Source organism: Aythya ferina (genome assembly GCF_964211825.1).
Source record: "Aythya ferina genome assembly, chromosome: 3".
NCBI classification, from domain to species: Eukaryota; Metazoa; Chordata; class Aves; order Anseriformes; family Anatidae; genus Aythya; species Aythya ferina.
In genome coordinates this window covers 79578647-79598627 of record NC_140298.1, presented here as the reverse complement: position 1 = coordinate 79598627, position 19981 = coordinate 79578647, and the positions used below count along the sequence as shown (strand labels likewise).

Below are 19981 nucleotides of genomic sequence, written 5' to 3'. Positions count from 1 at the left end.
CATCCAAACAATTGTTTTCTTTCTCCTCATTGACTCAGGTGTCCAACCTGGTGATACATGCCTCATGAAAAGCTTTGCCTCAGAAAGTTTTACCTGTCCACAACCAAAAAAGGAAGGATATATTTAACTTTCTGGTGTAGTTTTAAACATACCAGGCTAAACAGAAACAGAAGGGGATCCCCTACCAAGCTTCTCATTTATTTTTTGTTTTAATTTAGTGTTTGATTTAAACTGTGCAGCTAAATAACAGACCACAAAAACAGTGGGAGAAAAGGTGGAGTTTTCAGATAGACCAGAGTTTTGAAACAAAATTTATTGTATCTAGGGTTATCTGTCCTTTATGTCTTAAGATGATTTCAAGTGAGAACACTTAAAGAACCTGTCAAAACCTTTAATTCTTGCTTGAGTCTATGTGAATTTGTATGCATATATATTATGTAAACTGTATATAGATATGAAGGGCAGGGAGAAAGGGAGAAAGACACAGTTGACTAAATATATGGACATGCATAAACATATTTTCAAACAAAATTGTGTATTTGGGTAATATTTTGTGAATGGCTTTAAACACTATCCTGCATTTTTGGTAGGTGTGTGATTTTCTGACACTTTCATCAAGTGTTATAAATGATGGACAAAAAGATCTTTTTAGGAGATCATAGGCAAATGCTGCATAAAGGGTATTTTTTCCATCTTGAGGATGACAGCTCTAGGCTTGTGCCTTGTGTGATTCTAGGGGACAAAATATGTAAAAGAGAGGTGGGAGACAGTGGGCATGAGATGGAAGACTCTTCTGAACAAGCTGTCTTATATGCAATACTGCAATTTCTGTGGCTGATCTATATCTTTTGGACAAGATGTACCCAAGGTCTCTGCATATCCCAGATGAAAAACACAGGCCCTTTTTGGTGCCCACAACAGTAACCACAGACAGTCAGGAAACCAGGATGGAAGACTCAAACAAGAAATTCCATAAATAAATAAGTTATTCTTCAAGAAAATAAATTATACAGGGCTTCAGAAAGGATCATGGCCTTACTTTTGTACTGTTCAGTGGTCTTTTAGTGGTAACTGTATTTGAAATCCTTTTTTACTTAATTGGTAAATCTGGGAAATGCAAGAGAAGACAACTCTTTTGATTAATCTATTTTATCTGGACTCAGCTGTGATTTACACAGAGGAAAAAATGAGCTTCTCCTAGCACTGGTTAGGTGGGAAATTATATGATTTCAGGAAGAGGTGAATGGCGGCTTGTTTTCATCTTGGAAGTGTACAGTCTACAGTTTCCTTTGTGGCAAGTCAGATCTCAGCAAACAGGACTCAGACCCCCCATTCACATTGCTCCATGCCTCCATAAAGTTGGGGAAGACTTGCATTCATCAGAGCATCCAGCCACAGCACACAAATAAATTGCAAAAGAAAGCTTATGTGAAATCTCCTCCATAATTTTCTTGTTGATGGAGCCCACTTTGGCCCTTAAGAGATCACATAATCATAAAACATGTCACCATTTGTTACATTATTTCCTTAAATATACTTAACTCAGAGTTAGTAATGTAACAGCTTCTTCTTTCTGAGAATTACTCAGATGAAAGGACATGGTGCCCATTTATGGAAGAGAAACAGCATTCTCAAATCACATAAATTCTGTAGGTTGTTACCAGAAATAGATGATACCAACAGAGAAAGGAAATTATTTTTGTCCACAATATATACAGGGGAATTTGTTTTTACATTTACCTCTTACTTAAAATAACTTTAGTCTTGGAATTAATACATGACCTAAGCAGCCATACAGATGTCCTCTTGCTGATATTCACTCATACCTAAATCCTACCAACAACTTCTTACATGACTGAAGCTTCTCCTCAATGGATAATTTAAACAGCACATTTAAAATATTATATCTGTAAAACCGGTATCTTGGGCTTAAAAATACTTATCCAGGATGTAGCACCAGTTATATACTCTATGCTCTCATACAGAATTGCATGTTCAGTTTTAATACATCCTCAACTCTGAAACTCATTAAGTGCTCAACTCTTCATAAAACAGAAACCTAAAAGACAAATGTGTGACTTCACTTTGGACTGCAAAACATAACCTATTTCTTTGCAAAATAAAAAACTGTGTAATTTATTTACCTTTCCTGACAGTAAGATCTTGTCTATTAGATTTTATGACATCTGTGGACACTATGCCCAGTGCCTCATCTTAGCCGATTATTTTCAATGCTGTGTTATACTAAAACATTCTGGAATCTTCATCCATCTCCATGTGTTTGCTAAATTCATGCACTTAACATCTTCTGACTCTGACTTCATGTTAAATAAATATTGTTTGGTCCCCCTTGGTTCTATTTTGCAGAGGTAATTCTTCATTCAGCAGTGTAGCATAAACTAAAATAAAACCAGCAACCCCTTTTTTCAGTGGCATAGAAAAAGCATAGTGAAATTAATTATGAACATTCTAGGAAAAGGAAACAAGGTTATGAAACACTTGCCGACACTGGTATTTGTAATCTTCATGAATAAGCAATCCAATAATGCAGGGCAAGTGTGTGTGGGAGGCATGCTCTGAAGAAACTGGCTGTTTTCCTCTCTCTGACCAGTGGAGCTGTTATGAATAAAAAATGTTGTTGCTAAAGGAACCTGTAATAAATCCTGTTGGGAGTATTACATGTGCTGATAACACATATAAACTTTGTAAACATATTAAAGTGTCAGGTTTTAGTAGCTCTGGTTCATGTGGATGTTTGTAAATGTTAGTCAAGAAATGCAATGGAAACCTTGTTGCACCAGCTGTTTGCTCCTATGTTTCTGGCTCACATGAGAGCTTTCTCCTTTTCCCTCCTCCAAGGAATGCTTTTCCTCACTTCATAGGGGAGATGAGGAAAAAATGCTCAAATCGTACATCTGCTGTAGCTTCCCACTAGAATGCTATCACCAGAAAAGCTGCTCCCTGGTGAGTTATTTGGAGAGAAGTGGGGTGGATGAGCTAGTGACTGATGAAAGATTAATGCTATTCTGAACATTGCTGCTTTGTGCACACTGATGCCCTCAGTCGATGCTTTGGTGAAAGTACTGTTAGCAGCCCTGAGAGCAGCATCCAAGTTGCCTTTTAATACGTGGAAAGCATTGGGCACCTCCAAAATGGACTGACAAAAAAAAAAAAAAAAAAAAAAAAAAAAAAAAAAAGAGCACACTGAGCAAGGAATTTTCAGCTCGGGTCAGAAACTGATTCAGATCCTGGCTATCCATGGGGTTTGGTGCCCTAGCAAAAGTGCACAGCCCTGCAAGCTACTGTGTTCTTTAGCAAAGCAAAGGAGGCCTCAGTCTTGTCTTGTGAAACACACCATGAAGGAGCAGCAGCCTTGCTACCCTTAATGTATCCAAAAGCTTAGCAGCAAAAATATTCAGCTAGAAGTTGGAAAACTAGAGTAAAGTAACTCTTCTGTCTCACCTGACTCTAGCCCATGTCATCTGAGGTGCTTTGCTTGCACCTATTAGCACAGGAGAGGAGCTGGCTGGTGAGCCCACTGTCAACAAGCAATTGCCTGCAGTGTGTGGAGACCTGTGCTACCTTTGGAAGAAGTGTAGTTTGTTATTTTTTTTAATCGTTATTCTCTGTTTGCTGCCTTTTTACCCAGGGTTTCTGTAAGAGAAAATGTTGAACTTTGCAGAAGAGACCTGAGCTCAGAAGTCTCCTGTGCCGGGTGAACGCTCAGTTGGCAAGCTGACATCTCATGGCAGAAACAAGAAAATGCCTGAGAAATGCCCATGCTTCAGGAGTGAGCTGTCAGTTAAGCAGGGCTTTGAAAGTAAGGGACTCAGGTGTTTAAATCCTGCCCCAGACACACCTTAGGCACCTAAGTCCTGTTCTTGGATCTGAGCCTTGCTGTTTCTCCCCTAGCACTTTACAGGAAGCCACAGAAATCACACATCATTGCTATTCCAACACCCATCAATGAGCTCCTGTTTTATTTTACAGTGCCCCAAAATCTGCTTTACCCTGCAGGAAACATCAAACATCTGAAATCCCATCTCGAACCTTTTAAGTTTAAACATGAAACATGTCAGGACGCAAAGCTGACACTCTATAAGGAGCTTGAAAGGATAATGTTTATAGCAGCACGCTACCATAGCTCTGTATAGACCTGTGGTTCAAGGTTTTGCTTTCATTTAAAAGTATCACTATAAGCATCCCTTTATGTTCTTCCCGAAATTACTCTGCTGTGTGGAGCAGAAGCATCGGCGCAGTGCAGGGACCTCGGTGCCATCCCAGTGACAGGCGAGATTCCCCTTCCCGTCTCTCGCCATTCAGGTCCGATCCCCAGAGAAGTAGCGCTGGAGCCGTGTAAGTTTTGTGGCTGTTTTTCTTGAGCAAGTGCTATTTTTAATCACACAAGTAAATAATAACATTTAAGAATGTGTGATCTGTAGCTTACAAGCTAGAAATCGAAACACAGACGTTTGTTAGTCAGCTATCCTATAAGTAGCATTGCTCATTGCACTGTTCATGACTAGCAACAAAAATATAAACCGTTAATAAATCCTGTTGGATTTTATTATGACAAAGTGTCCAATAAGTAATTATTATGTCACTGCCAGTAATTCAATTATTTATGAAAATGTTGTAGATCTTTTTTATTATTTTTTATTTATTTATTTAATTTTTTTTGAGAGACAGAATGTGTTTTGCATGAACAAATGCTCTCTGAATATTTTTATCTGTGGCATTGTTCGTGGTAATAGCAGACAGACAGACTTTTATATAAAAAAGTATATGGTTTCAGCTGCCTTTTGTCATCTGATAAGATTGCTTTGTTATGAATTATTTTGGTGAAAAATTGGCAAAGTGATTTTGAGTTGTTCAGAGTCCAAAATTAGAAATTAGACAAAAATATTAATTTTTTTTTATTAGCCTTTATATATCTTTCACCAGGCTTTTGAAACTTTTAAATTTATTTCAAGAGCAAAAGGGGCAACTTTATTGTAGGGGAGAGAAGTTCTTAAGAACTCCTACAGTTTTACTGGATGAGTTTTCTGAGTAGTCACTGTCTATAAATGACTGAATATGAAATGATAGACAGCTTATCAACGTTAGTGGATAACAGCAAGAGTTAAGTCAATGGTTGCTTTACTAACCAGAAGGGAAAGTGATCAGGATAAACAACAGATATTGAGTACATCTGATTTTTAAGTTTTCACTCAATTTTTGTTAATTAGATGTTAGAACTTACATTATCTTCAGGAAAAACAAAAACAAAATTTTTACATCAAGAAGGAACAGACCAGGGATTTGCAAAGGCTTGGTACACTAATTACAAGCTTAAAAGAAAATAATCTCAGTGTTAACTTCATTGACTTCAGTCGGGTCAGTAGGTGAAAATAGTAAAATAGCTGTTCTTTTCGTATGCTTAAGAAGGAGATTGCCTCCCAAGCAGATGACATATCAGAGTTTTGAAAGGTACGGGGCATTGTTTTTTCTTACATAGGTATCATACATAATTGGATTGTAAAATTTTGCAAGTACTCTAGCACAAGACTTCTATAATCAAAATCTTCCCTGAGAAATCTTCCCTGCAGAAAAAGAACCCTCTCCAGTTCCAGGAAACTCCATAGGACATTCTCCACTGAAAACTATGGAGGCAGGTTCAAGCTCTAAAATCACCACATTAATACAATTTTGTTCTTTCTGCAAAGAAATATAGGGCTTTTTATATATCTGCTGATATGCATCCTATATCAATGGTTTTGAGAAGTGGTGGTTATATATCCATTTACAGTTTAACAGAAATTTTAAATAGTTTAAGAAATGCCTTCAGCAGCTGAAAGAAAAAAAAAATCACCATTTCAGATATGAAATGGTTTGAACTGAACTCTATTGTTCTTTAGTCTTGCATGCTAAGGCTCTTGGGATAATAATACACATTGTTCCACAAGCAGATGGTATACTTCAAGCACGGGTCTACATGCACATATAGTTTAAAAACAAAATGAGATAAAACAAAAATTAAGCTAACTACTTTGTAATTCTTCTAAGCAATGGGTGGTGTTTTTCTGATATTTAATTATTTAAGATACCACTACTATGAAATATGTTCACAGTTTATGAAAATACAATGAAACAGTCCTACGGCTGCTTTTGTTTCTAATGACTGTAATAGGAAATTTACAGTCTATTTTGAAACAAACAGGATCTCATCCAAAAATGAGAAATACAATTTCATTGCAAAAAAAAAGATGCACTTGTCACCAGCAAAGCATTTACTCTGACAATAAAAATATGCAATCATCACAGAAAAAGAAATGTATCATACAAATACTTTGAAAGAGAACTAACAGTGAAAATAATTTAATCTTGCCCAAGGACAGAATCAGCTTACTTGATGGCTGCTTGCTTGGTTAACTCCTGCCCTAAATTATTACTAAAGTATTTCCTTTTAAAAAAAAAAAAAAATAATGTAATGAACACCTATTTTATGTTTAGAATACATTGTATTACTGTCCGTGCTATGCCAACCCTATATACATATAGGTACTAGAAATATGTATTGATGGTGAACTATTAATAATTAAAACAAACAAAAAAAAGTTTCCAAAATGTAACATTATTTTAATTAATAATGTAATTCCTCTTTTCCTGTTGCAAAAGAAGTAAATTTTAACTCCATGTAGATGACACCCTTCTTGAGTGTGTAAAAAAAATGAAGGCGTAATTTTGCCAGTTTGCATTCTGTCATTTCTCTTCTGTTTTATTTCATACAGCCGTCTTTTCGGTTGCACAGCCATACACTAACTTAATTGTGGACTCGTACGCGTCTGTGCGTGAGGTGAGACAGTGAGGCAGAGAGGTGGCCGGGTGGATCTCTCCACTCGTGACCATGACCAGGAGTGGATGCTGTGGATACACTGTCCTGTAGCGGTGGAGGAGCCCATGCAGGGGCAGCCGAAGGAGCAAACGCCTTTACGGTGACGGTGCAGCTCTTTGGGAGCCCCGGGACAAAGGGACAAAAGCAGGATGCAATTGCCAGCATCAGGCCCCAATGGGCTACCAGTATCAGGCATCATGGCACATTGCAGCTCCACTACATCGTGCTGACAGTTTTACACCCTGGTGTAGGAGCCGCGATACAAACACAGAACTTTCTATCTATTTTCTGTCACTGTGTTTATTCTGGTGATTCCCAAATTTAGCCCCCGGCTCACTCACAGCCCACGGGGTCACAGCAAATGCTCTGGAGGTCATTCACAGAGCCGTATCAAATAATGCTTCATTTCCAGCAGTTAAAAGGTCAATGAGAAAGGTGTACAACTGTCGGTAGTGAGTTTTGAGGGTTGCTGGTGATCTGCAGAGCCAAAATATTTTGGAGCTATTGACTTAATCCTACATCTTTTCTAAGAAAACTGCACTCACTGGCAGGTATGTAGAATTTCTCAATTATTGGTATGCTACTCTATACTTGCTGCATATTAATCTCTCTTGTAGGACCCAAATGAGTCACTCAATTTGTTAATCTTAAGTGCTCTTATCAGAATAAAAACACAAATCTCTTTGCTAATGGCATGTTTGCTTTTGAACTTTTATTGATCATGTCTGCTGTGCCTAATTATGGACACAATCCCCTGTCTGCACTCTGCTGTTGACTTCGGACAAGTTTCACCTCTCTACAGCCAACTATGTGTTTACCATATGAGACAGAAATTTAGGATGCTCAAGCTAGTAAATACAGTAGGGATTTGGGGAATGAAAGATCAGACTTTGCTCCTAGTAAAGATTACTTTGACAGTAGGTACAAAATAAGTAATACTTCAGGTCCAGGTCCTTCCACTGGGGTAAATTAAGAAAGAAAATGGCATTTATATGAGTTGAGAGTTTGGCCCAGCATATTCTGAATTAGTCAGTTCAGGCTTTGCTATTCTTTTCTCCTAAAATACGGCAGCATGCAACATGATAGATTCTATACAACATAGAATAGGCCCTCGGATATTTAACAAAATGAAATAACACGAGCTCACTGATTCACTGCTTGACAGCAAGTAGTTTGGGCTGCATTTAAAAATGCACAGGTAGAATGAAATTTTGAAAGCACTTCTCAGCAATGGGACTAGGACGTATGCTTAAAGGAAGCTGATGAGGAAAAAAGAAATGGAAATCCAGAGACAGCCTTCCATGTAGCAGACAGAGGGCTCTGACAGGTGTCTTCTTTATCTGCATCCTACCATTTTTTCAAGTTGCAGTCTTCACGAATAACTATTTATAGATTTTAAAAGCCAACACTCAACACCCAGTGGTTACACCAGAGCATCTCTTACAGCCAGCCTGATCTGAAGACCTCAACCAGCGGATAAGGTGCACCATGCCTAGGTGAGATGTTCTGGTGGTTATTTACCTTCCCTTACAAAACAAGGAGACAGCTTTCCATCCCGACTATTTCTATCTGAGATTTTTTATTTTTTTTTTCCGCCACTTATTCCACTGTGGATTTAGCTCAACTTCCATCTTTTAAGCAGAAAACTGTGAACAGCTTCTTGGTACCTTCCCTATGCACCAAACCAGCATTATTATTATTATTATTTTTTTTTTTTTCAGCCAGCAATTCCAGCTGTCATTCCCGAAAGTTACGCAGCTACAGAAGGGGAGCTAAGAAAGACCCGGGCCGGAGCAGGCGAGGAGCACACACATGCACAAGCGTTCACACACACACACGCTCACACCCGGCAGCCCCGATGCTAGCAAATAGCGGCTGCTCTGCGCCCAGCAGCCCGGGGCAGCACGGCGGCTGCCTGGTCCCCCATAGGAGTGGCCTGGCGACCTCCGCGGGGCAGCGGCCGGGCCAAGCCGAGCCAGGCCAAGCCGGGCCGAGCCGAGCCGAGCCGCGTCGCACCTGCCGCCGGCTGCCCGCCGCGGCACAGGACAGCAGAGGTCGCCGCTGGCCCGGCTCTGGGCACGGCGCGCACAAGGTGCTCCGGGGCTGCCCCCGCTGCGAGTCCCCGCCGCCGGGACTCCGCGGTGCCCCCTTTTGCCCCCCAGGGGGGTCCCGTCCCTCCTCTCCCCCCCGGCCGAAGCCCTGCACGGCGCCCGTCGGGGGCCGTCGGGGGCCCCCCGCGCGTTGTGGGGCGCGGGGCAGCCGCAGCTTGCGGGACGGCGGCTGCCAGGGTTAAAGGAGAGGGTGGGAAGGGATGGAGGCTGCGGGGCGCTCCCTTGCCAAGGACAATAAATCGGCCAACCCTGACGTGTTTTGCTTAGCCCCGGGTGCTCCCTCCGCCGTGGGGAGCGCAGGATCGTGCTGCGCCGCGCTGCAGGGGCTCCGTGGGTGAATCGGAGCTTGTGCGGGGAGGCGAAGCGCACAAAGGAGCTTTTCAGGAGCTGGCAGCGGCGCTCGGGGGAAGGGAGCGAAGGCAGAGCGAAAAAAAAATAATAATACTAACAGCACCCCCCGCCCCCTCCCCGAGGAGGTAACTCGGCGTACCCCTCGCTGATTAAATGCAGGCTGCCGTGTTTTCTGATACTGCCCCGGCATCTGCCGCCGGCAGGCGCAAGCAAAGCGGTCCCGCCGCCGTCGGTGCGCGAAAAGTGTCTGCCCCGAGCTGCCGGGGGTGGCCGGGCCCGGGGCACGTCCCAACAGCGGAGCCCCCCCGGTGCCCCAGGAGGGACCAGCGCCGTCCTGCAGGCGCCTTTCCCAGGGACCCTCCTCATCTCGGGCCGGAGCAGCGTCCCAGCCCGGCAGCCCCGGGTACTGCCCCGGGACCCCCTGGTACTGCCCCGGGACTCCCGGTACCCTCCCGCTGCCAGCCCGGCCCCGGGCGGCTGCCTGCTGCAGCGGGCATCGGGGCCGGCTGGGTCAGACGGTCAGACTGCCTCCGTCCCAGAGGCACTAAAAACTGTCCGAAATCTGGGGTCGCAGTCCCCGGGCAGAGCCGGCGAGCCGGGACGGTGCCACCGCGGTGAGTGGAGGCTGGAGGATCCCCTAGCCCCCCCTCACCCCGTCGGTGGGCTTGCTCTGCAGTGTTGGTCCGTCCCGGGGGTTCTTGTGGAGAGGGCTGCCCTCTCCGTCCTGCCCCGGATCGCTAAGCGGTGTCCGAGGGTGGAGAAAGGCGCTCGGGGCATCGCGGCCAAAACCAAAGTTACCTGTCGCGTCATCCTGCTTTCCCTTTGGGAAGTGCTAAGAAAGGCAGAGCTCCCCTTTACCGCACATCATTAAAATTAGAAGGAGCACACGCAGGTCTTCCCGGAGCCGGCGCTGCTCATCCCGGCGAGGTGAGAGAGCAAAGCAGAAGGGGCTGGGAGCTCGCCTCCATCACCCCTCCAACTCAACCAAACTCCCGTAGCAAATCCGCTCGGGCGCGCCGCGGGCGCGGGACTCGCTTCCTAGCGCTAGCAAAGGCGCCGGGGGCACACGGAGCTCCCGAGCAGGTGAACGGCACAACGAGAGGAAGCAGAAGTTATCAAAGTATAAATCTCTTCGCACTTACTTCTTCCCTGTCGCCGTACCCTGGAGGCGTGCTGGCTGCCAATGTATTCCATAAAGTTCAAAGTGATAAAAAACCAAGAAAGCAGTCGCAATTGCATAGTAACCCTTTGAGAGTTCGACTTCTCCTTTTCGTTGGTTTTGTTTTTTCCTTTTCTTAAAAAATAATAATAATAATAAAAAAAATCGGGGTGCTAGGCGGCAAGGGATGAACACAGCAGCAGAAATACCTGCACTGAGATCCAAAGCTTGGCTTGGCTGGGCTGGTGGCCTTTGCCTTTTTTTTTTTTTTCTTTTTTTCCTTTTTTTTTTTTTTTTTTTTTTTTTTTTTAATCCTTTTCCTCGCCCCTCCGCTTTTCCCTATTGCACTTGGAAACCGTCCGGCCCGCTACCTGCCGCAAACCTCAGGGGGGTCTCAGCAGCGGAGAGGAGCCGTGCAGCCGCCGCCGGGGTCCATGCCGTGCCGGCGGCCGGCAGCATGATGTGGGGGCGCCGGGGGGTTGCGTGCGTGCGCCGGGCGGGCGAGGTGCCGACAGGACGGACGGACAGACGGACGTCCGTGCGAGAGAGAGGAGTGTGCGAGGGCGGGAGCGCCGGGGGGGGGGCAGGAGGAGGACCCAGCCCCGCCGCCGCCGCCGCTCCGGAGCAGCCTCGCTCTGCGCTGCGGGCACCGCCAGCCGCCGGGCGGGCGCAGGTGGGCCCGGCCCCCCCCCCGGCGCTCCCGCCCGCCGCCGAGCAGCCCCCGGGCCGCCCGCGGGAGCCGCTCCGCTGCGGGGCCCCGGGGGAGCGGCCCCGGGGCGGGGCGGGGCGGGAGGAGGCGAGCCCGAGGCGCCCCGCACGGCGGGGGGAGGCTCCCCGAGCCCGGCCGGGCCCCCGCAGGGCGGCTGCGCCCGAGCATCCTCCGGCGGCGGGGGCGGGCGGGGGGCGGCACTTTGCCGGGGGGGAACCCGCACCGTGCGGCGCCCCGACGCCCCCACGGATCGAAATGGGGATGGGGAGGATGGTGGGGGTCTCCCGTCCCATCCCGTCCCGTCCCGAGCCGTGCCGACCCGAGCCGTGCCCCGGGGGTGCCCTCCCCGCCGCCGCCGGGACCCCCAGCGCAGCCCCGGCAGCAGGGGCACGGCTCAGCCGCACCTAGGCGAGGCACGGCCGGCTGTCTGACAGAAGGGTATCGCGTTTCCTTTCTGCGGCAAGGGTTTCTTTTTTGGGGGGAGGGGGGACTTAGAGAAGGGGGAAACTGGCTGCTTGGCCGGACCCAAGCTCGACTTGCCGCTTATCTCAGCGGCTATCGCTGGAAAAGAGGGGGGAAAGCCGAGTAAGACGGCGCTGATGGCATCAGGAGCCTGGGCGGTGTGAGGAGCAGCCGCTCGATTTGTAACTGTTTTCCTCGGCCTCTCCCCCCGTGCCCCTCTCAGAGCTGTTAAATATCTGCACCATAAAATGTGGGGGATTTAAAGGTCTGTGGGAGGCTCCCTTTGAAAAGGACTCTGGGGAAAGTCTTTCTAATCCAGGATACTTGAGCCGGATGGGGTGGGATTGCCAGAGAGGCATAAAATAAAAGTAATTCGGCAGACAAGCTGAGGGGCTATGCTGACACGAAGAAAGCCCGTTCGCCTCGCTGTCGGGTTTTGTTTTGCTGGAGACTGAGACTTCTTGTGTGCTGGTGCGTGTGTGGAAACGTCGGAGCGAGCCAGGCGAGTGGCATAAATAAACAGGGCTGCGGGGAAAGGACGGGACACGCGTGTGAGCCAACCTGCAGCCAGCCAGACGGCTCGCTCGAGCAGCATTAGCACCAGCGGGCAGAGAAAGCATGTCAAAAAATAAACGCTCGGCGAGAAACATAAGGAAAACATTAAACAAGCGGGGAGTGCACTCCCTCCCCTCGCCCTGACAAAGCGCGGCTGAGAAACTCCGCTTGCTGCGCCCCCGGCCCTGCCTACCCGTGTGTCCCCACCACGCGTGGGGTGCAGAAAGGGAAGAGGGCACGGGGGACAAAAATCCCTGCCTTGACCCGAGCTGGGCTCTGCTACAAGGCGGAGCGAGAGGATGCCGGAGGGCTGGGCTGCCTCCTGCAAAGCGCTCCATTAGGGGAAGGAAAGCAGAAAGCAAAAATAAAAAAAGCCAGCGGCAATAACAAACCAAACCCATAAACAGTTACTGCAGCCCTGCAATAAAAAGTGAAGATTTATATCGCTGAAATGTGTGGAAGAAGCTCGTTCCAGAGCGGAGCTGTGCCTTGGTGCTGTGCTGCCCATGCTGGTGATGAGCGATGGTGGCCAAGTCAAGGCCGCCAGCAGCCCAGCCCACAGAGGCCTTGAGGGTCCTGGGGTCAGAGCTGACTAATGGGGTGTTTCCGTAACTATCTTGGGGCTTTGGGCTGGATGGCAGAGGTGGGGAGCTGGGGGATCAGCTGGTGGCCCAGGGCGGCTCCAGGAAGCCAAGGGTTTTGGAGCCCTCTGTTTTAATGAACTGCGTGCAGCCAGAGACCCTAACATCAGCTAGGAGAAGTTTTTGAAATACTTTTTTAAAAATAACTGTCTGTTAATCAAAGTGCATGGTTCTTTCACTATTGCAATAACTGCCCAGTGGTTTCCCTGTCCAACTCTCCGTAGCTGGAAAATAGTATATTTAATTTTCAGAATAGCTAATAACTTGGTGGAAAAAAGAGGTGAGCTCACGTTGCTTGATTATGTCCCAGAAAAGACTTTAAGATAATTATATTCAATTAATAGCTGTTATTGTGCTTGCTTAAAATGGCACTCTGGTCATAAAAACTAGCCATGTGAACAGGACAGCTGAATACTAACCCTTTGTCATTCTTCTCCAGACTGGAGAAGTTTGTCTAGTTTGTCTAAGTGAACAAAAGGGTTGTTAATTTGCCTTTTCAACTTGGGAAGCATGGTAAAGAAATAAAGGTGTTGGATTAGTTCTGATACATAATTTGGAAATGGAACAGTGTCAAACATGAGATCCTTATTTTTCAGGTGCTGCTCCTGGTGCAGATTACACAGATAAGACTCCCAGCACTGAGCATCCCAGTAGATGCGGGTCAGTAATGTCTGCTCAAGTGAGAAGGGCTGGAGGATTGGAGCCCTCATCCTGCGTGAAGGTTGCACAATCCAACGCCTTCACTGTTTGTTAATCACTAACAATATTCTTGGCACTACCCAGGACCCCAAAACATTACAGCCTTTGCCCCAGATTTTATTTTTATTTTTTTTCCCATACAAACTAAGAGGCAGGCATGGAGTGGGGAAGACATGCAGGGAGGCACATATACAGAAGAAATAACCCAAATCACATATACACGTATGTGTATGTGTATGTGTGTGCGTGTGTGTTTGTATTACTACTCTTTTCCACATTTCCAGATCTGACAGTTGTTGCATTTCTCTGTTATGTTTCCTAACATAACCCATTTGTTCTTTAGTCAAATTCAATTTAGGAGGTTAATCTTCTGCAACATCATGAGTGTTCTCAAAAGCTGTTAATATCACAAACAGAGGATTATAATTGTGTAGTCTAAATAAACCAAAAGAAAGGAACGATGTGAAATTACTCACAGTAGGTTAAAGCTATGAGAATGTGTTGGGGTTTTTGTTTTATTGTTTTGTGTTTGTTTTCCAAATAAAGTTGTTCCTAAGGGTCCAGTCCCAATATTTTTAATAACACCTTTATGCTTTAAATATTCAAAAGACATAATGGCAGAAAGTTAATAAAATGTGCAATAGGGAACAATCCTACATTGGCAAAGAATAGACCAGATGACCTAATTGATTTTTCCCATCTCCGACTTGTGCAATTCTGTAATTGTAATGAAATCTCAGCGTAATCAAAGCCTGCAGGATTGGGCCCTAAATTAGCATGTCAGTCTGGGCCAAGTCCAAAGCTTGTTGCTGTCAGCTTGACCCTTCATCAATCCAAGAGAGGTTTGGATCTGGTCCTCTGGATGACACTGAAAGGGAGCTGAAATGTCATTTTATTGTACAAAAGGGAAAAAAAATAAATAAATAAAAGGAGAATTGTTGGGAAAAACACATGGGTAAATTCTTCAATACAAATCTTCCAGATGCAATTCAGTTAGGAAAGTCCAACAGGAAGGCCTCAAAATGAAACTGAGAACTTTTTTTTTTTTTTTTTTGGCATAGAGAAAGCTTTAGCAGTTAACATGAGGATGATCAAAACCATGCTAAGTCATTGTTTCCCTCTACTCATCTATCAGTTTGTCATCTCTTGGTCTTGCAATCAGATTGTAAAGCCTTTGGGATGGAGACCAACCTCTTGTTCTGTCAGAAGACATAGCTTCTTTGCAGAAGCTATGCCTACAGCAGCTTTGATCTTCCAGTAAAAATTTCAGCATTGCCATGGGATTCTTCATGTAGTTTAGGTGTAAATACTCAGCCTAGAACAGAGGTGATTAACAAAAACACTTTCATGATATATGATACATTTAAAAAAAATGCTTTTGGTCTAGAATAACTAACCACTCGGAAGGCAACACCAGAATAACAGCACAGGTCTAAATTCATGCACCAGTTTACACAAGTGTACTTTTCCTGTGGTGACGGCCCATGAGGTAAAATAAAGCTGTGACTGGGTAAAACTGCAGGATATGAGTAACGAACAACAAAGGTTTCACAGGACTCTGACACATTCTTTTGTTCAGGCATTGGCTTCTCTGTGATTCCAGTAGTTGGGAGGACGACTCATGGCACCTAAGTTAGAAGCCTAATTGCTTTCTCACTTTGGCTGTGGTTCCAGTGAGATTCTTTAGCAGGAATGTCCCCCTAGGTAGATCCCACACTTGCCCAAGTGACTCGCTTGTTCCCACTTCCTGGGCTGTGCTGGCCCAAGCGTTAGCAGTAGCACACTGGATTAGGGAAATATCTGGCTGGAAAAAAAAAGTGGAATCCCACAAAAATAAATAAATAAATAAAAATAGAAATGGTTTTGTTCCAGCACATTTGGTTCCCTGATCTAGTTTAGCATGACAAGCCAGGAATAAAAAGCCTGATGTGTAAAACAGACAGTAAGGGCAGCAAGTGTCTCAAAGGGGTCTATGAAGCAATCACACTACTGAATTCACGGATGTAGTGTCCTTCAGAAAGGCAGAGAGTAGAAAAGAACCCTATCTTCTCACGTATGTGCTCATCCCCTAGCAGGCATGATATGCATATAGTCCTGTGTGCACGCAGACGAACAGACAGGCCTGAAGAAAGATGATGGTGCATGGTGCGGAGCTCCTGTGTCCTCAGCCACCACATCCACTTGCCAGGAAGTCCTGAGGCAGTTCAGCTCAAGCTGATCTGAAGGCTCCTCTTCTGAGCTTCTGAGGTTGTTCTTGCCCAGGCCCAGCACTTTTCCACCTCCCTAGGTCCCAGGCATGGACAATTCCTCTGCCAAGTCCCCTCACAAGGAACAAGCTTAGAAACACAGCAATGAAATTACTCTGCCTACAAAACACCATCTCATTTTCTTTTAAAACACATAGTATTCACCTGGGAGGAAGGGCATCAAGGGCATTGAAGTACAAGGACAACCCTTGTACTTCAAACAGGATGAGCAGATCCCAAACTCTTTTCATTACCTGCTGTCATGTTATTGACAGCTCCTGACTCGTTATCCTGGGCTGTCCTGTATGTAAGTAATGGTACATATGACCTGGAATCAATTGCATTAGACAGGAAGGTGGGACTATTTTCATTTCAGACTATATTTTACAATATGGTGTCACTGCATCACACACAGTCAGGTACTGCATCTACAAGATGTCTGTATGGAAAGGCAGCAGTGATACAATCCTTGCCCTCAGTGGGCAGCCACTGTCATGACATGAGGCATGGAGTGTGCAAATATGGGGTGCCCTGCCCTGGGGTAGCTCATCTGTATGGTACCAGGAGGGGCAGCAGGTCTGCCTGGGGTACTGGGTCTCTTGTTAATAAATATAGGGAAACAGCAGCAGAGTCCCTCTTAAACAAGCATGTCAGGGTTGGCAGGACTGACAGCTCTCATCACAGCTTCCCTACACCCTCTACCTCTTCAGCAGCACCACCACCCAAGCCTACCTCTGGCTTCTTTCCTCAGTCACAGAGACAACACTCTCAAATGTAGTGCATGAAACATGACCTTGATGTACCTGATGCTTCCTCAGTTTCCTCGTCGTACTTTACAGGGAGCTCTTTACCTCACTTACTGACTTAATATGCCAGGCACCACTGGTGGATGTGCTGCCTGCTGTGTTGCAGAGCACTGCGCTGCAGTCAGGTAGTCCTTCACTAAACGTTGGTAAACGTGTCACTGATAATTATTGTGTGATATTTCAGTAACATATGACTGTATTAGGGAGATAATGCTAAGCAATCAAGAAACATTTCTGTACTTAAATGCTCTTGATTCATATTTCAAGGCGTAATCTGAAGGTCCAGAAAGACTGCAGAATAGTAGTCTTGAAGAAGGATGTTCTCTGCTAACCCCTGATGCACCAGAGACATGGTCCTCTGTTGAGAAAAACTTATCAGCGTGAGCTGATGTCTGTGCCTGTGCCTGAAGAGCAAGAAGCAGATACTCATATTGCAGTGGCATCATCTGAACTGAAATAAGCCCTTGTACCTGTCATGAAGAGACCTGCTTTCCTCAGTCAGAGCATCACCACTTTGTGTACCTTCAAGCATATTTTTGACTGCTGTTCATGACTGGAAAGAACTTCTCTGTATTTCAGTTCAGGACTTTATTCTTCTTCATATGGTGCTGATGGCTGGCAGTGGAACAGCAATCATTTAGTGATGTGGAGCTTCTGCTGAACTATCAACATTTACTGCATTGAACAAGCTACAAAACAGACATCAGTTACAGCTTGAAAGCCAAGATTTAATGAAACATACAGGCACCAGCAACTTAGGAGTAACATTTTTAATCTTTTAGGTGTATGAATTTCCAAGTGACATTAAAAACTCAACAGTTAGAATCATAGAATCATTAAGGTTGGAAAAGACCTTCAAGATCATCTGGTCCAACCATCACCCTACTACCAATGTCACCCACTAAACCATGTCCCTAAAATACTTAAAAGCCCTGAAAAAAAAGCATGAATAGGCACACACCTCTAAATTGCAATGAAAACCAACATTTACCATGAACTGAAAGACAGCAGGAGCTGGCTCTATAGAAAAACTTAGCCCAACAGTTGGTTTTTTTGTTTTTTGTTTTTTTTTTTTTTTTTTTTTTTTCCTTGCTGGTTATCCATCCATGCCCAATCCAGCCAGTCTCCCCATAAGGGCAGAAAGCTGCATCCTTTCTTTCAACAAATTGAGTTTGTTTTCTCCTTTCTTCCTGAATCCACTGACAAGAGATTGTCCTTGGTGGCTATGACCCTTGGCCAGGGGGTGAAAGCATGCTCTGTGTACACCTTCAGCATGAGCTACAGCCTGCACCCCTAGCTCCTGGTTATGGGACACTTCATTTGGGGTCACTCCTCCTGCTGCAGCCATTCCACTGCATGGCAAAGGAAACCAAATTCACCGCGTCAAACCATTAGAAGGAGACAGTTTTAAGGCACATGAAGGGAAGTCTTAATTCGTCTCTCTCTCTAAGATTGCTTGCACATTTCACATTAAATGAAAACAGTCCTTATGAGCAGAAAACTGGTATCTCCTGGCTGCGTGTCCTAACCACTAAGTAAAAGCATTCTCACTACCATTTTTTTTCTGTCCCTGTTTTATAAAGAAGTTATTGCACATAGCTTGTTGAGAGGGGTCCAACCGGTGGCTGGGTCTAGCTCTGCAGAGCGTTTGTGCTCTGCCCTGCTCAGCCTTGGCCCTCGAGCTGCTCACCCAGGAGTCCTGCCTGGGTCAGCTCTGGGTCTCCACAGGGCTGAACACCGAGGAGCATTCACCCCAAACAAGGAAGGATGTTGTGCATTTAATTGGGTGCTTCTAGACTAAGCTGCTGCTGAGGATGATTCTTAGATCGCAGTTTTCCACACAGCTGTCAAAGTCCCTGTTTGGATCCAGCTTCTCATACCACCCACTTTATGTCCTTGCAGAGTGGCACACAGTAATAGTATTCAGGACATAGCAGAGAAGAGTTTCATTGCTCCTTAGATGATAATACCCCACCGACCCACCTTCTAAAGGTGAAATAAAATCTAAAGGTGAAATAAAATCTCCATCTGCTTAGTCTGCAGGTTACTTATCTTTAATAATTAACTATTTGAGAGTGTTATAGTACCCACAGATTCGTAACAAGGCATCTGGAGCTGAGTTTCATACCAGGACTTAAAAAAAATCTTTGTTAAGAAGTTGTGTCTTCCTGGACAAATATTTATTATAACGTACGGAGCTCAGAGTGTTTTTTATCTACAACAGTAGCTTCTACAAGCATTACTGCCAGGCTATTTAAAGAAAACCAGGCTGTTTAACCATGGGGTACGGATACAAAGAGCACATGTATATGTATTTCAGGAACTCGAAAGCTAATTTTGTAATATGGAGTCAAGCAGGGCATATGGTAGATAACAGTCCCCTTTCACATTCTAACACAGGATAGAGATTTCTTAACAAAGGCAATAGAGTTGCAAAACAGCATGACTTTGTTGCAGTTAGTAATTAATGAGGTGCTAAAAGTGCCTAAACAGAGGATCCCAGACAGAGAATGCATGACTCAAGAGGATAAGAAGCCCCCATCCTTTCAAACAACAGTGTCATTTAAATAAACAAGCAGCAACTCTCTGGGTTTGGTGGGGTGGGAAGGGTGCATTAGCAGCCATCACAGCCCTTCGCTGCAGCAGCATGCAGAGGAGCCAGTGCTCTCCTGCCCTGGGAACCCAGTTGTGCTTTCCTTTTCCAAGTGGAGGCAGAGAGCCCTAAGGTGTGAAACATTTGTTTAATCCGTTACTGGGGAGGGGGGACATCACAGGCTCATCACTGCTGATGCTTTTCCAGCGGGATATCAGTCAATTCGAGTCATAATCAAGCAAAGGTGGTTGCCCTGAAGGCTGTTACCAGCTACATACTATGCAGGATGCAGTCTACCTGGCAGGCCCTCTTTTTTTTTCTCTCGTAAAATACATCATTTCTATGTTCTCAGATGAGGTATAAACCCTTGTTTTATGCTTTTTGATTTTTTTTTTTTTTCATTTTTGCGTTTTAACAAGCGTGGGAGATTTTGTGCCATTCTGCACAGCAGTTCAGGATTATTATTATTTTTAAACAAAATCAATTCCAGTTCGAGTATTATATTAAAATAACTAAGGTTTATAAAGTGTTTGTCTCATAATGTTTACTTTCTTTCCAACCAAACATTTATAAATAGATTGAGAGAAATGTGGCAAAGCACCAAAGCTATCCACTAAAATATTTCATAAGAAACTATAATGTGAAAGGGGAATAAAGGAGCACTTTTGGAAGTGATGTTTGTTAGTGAATTCTTTTTCGTGTAGGGGGATATGATGCAATATGTCATGTTGACCCTTTGGAGTCTATGGCATACTGATCCAAATTTATTCCTGGA

At 45.0% G+C, this 19981-nt stretch overlaps 1 protein-coding gene across 1 annotated transcript in view; it reads right to left on the bottom strand.

Moving 5' to 3' along the window:
- The window catches only part of RSPO3 (R-spondin 3), a 62032-nt gene extending 51066 nt beyond the window's left edge, over window positions 1-10966 (bottom strand). Inside the window, exon 1 of the mRNA XM_084514735.1 lies at window positions 10479-10966. Coding sequence (XP_084370861.1) covers window positions 10479-10575 — 97 coding nt within the window. The 5' untranslated portion in view covers window positions 10576-10966. The remainder of the gene's footprint in view (window positions 1-10478) is intronic.
- Between the last annotated feature and the right edge of the window lie 9015 nt (window positions 10967-19981).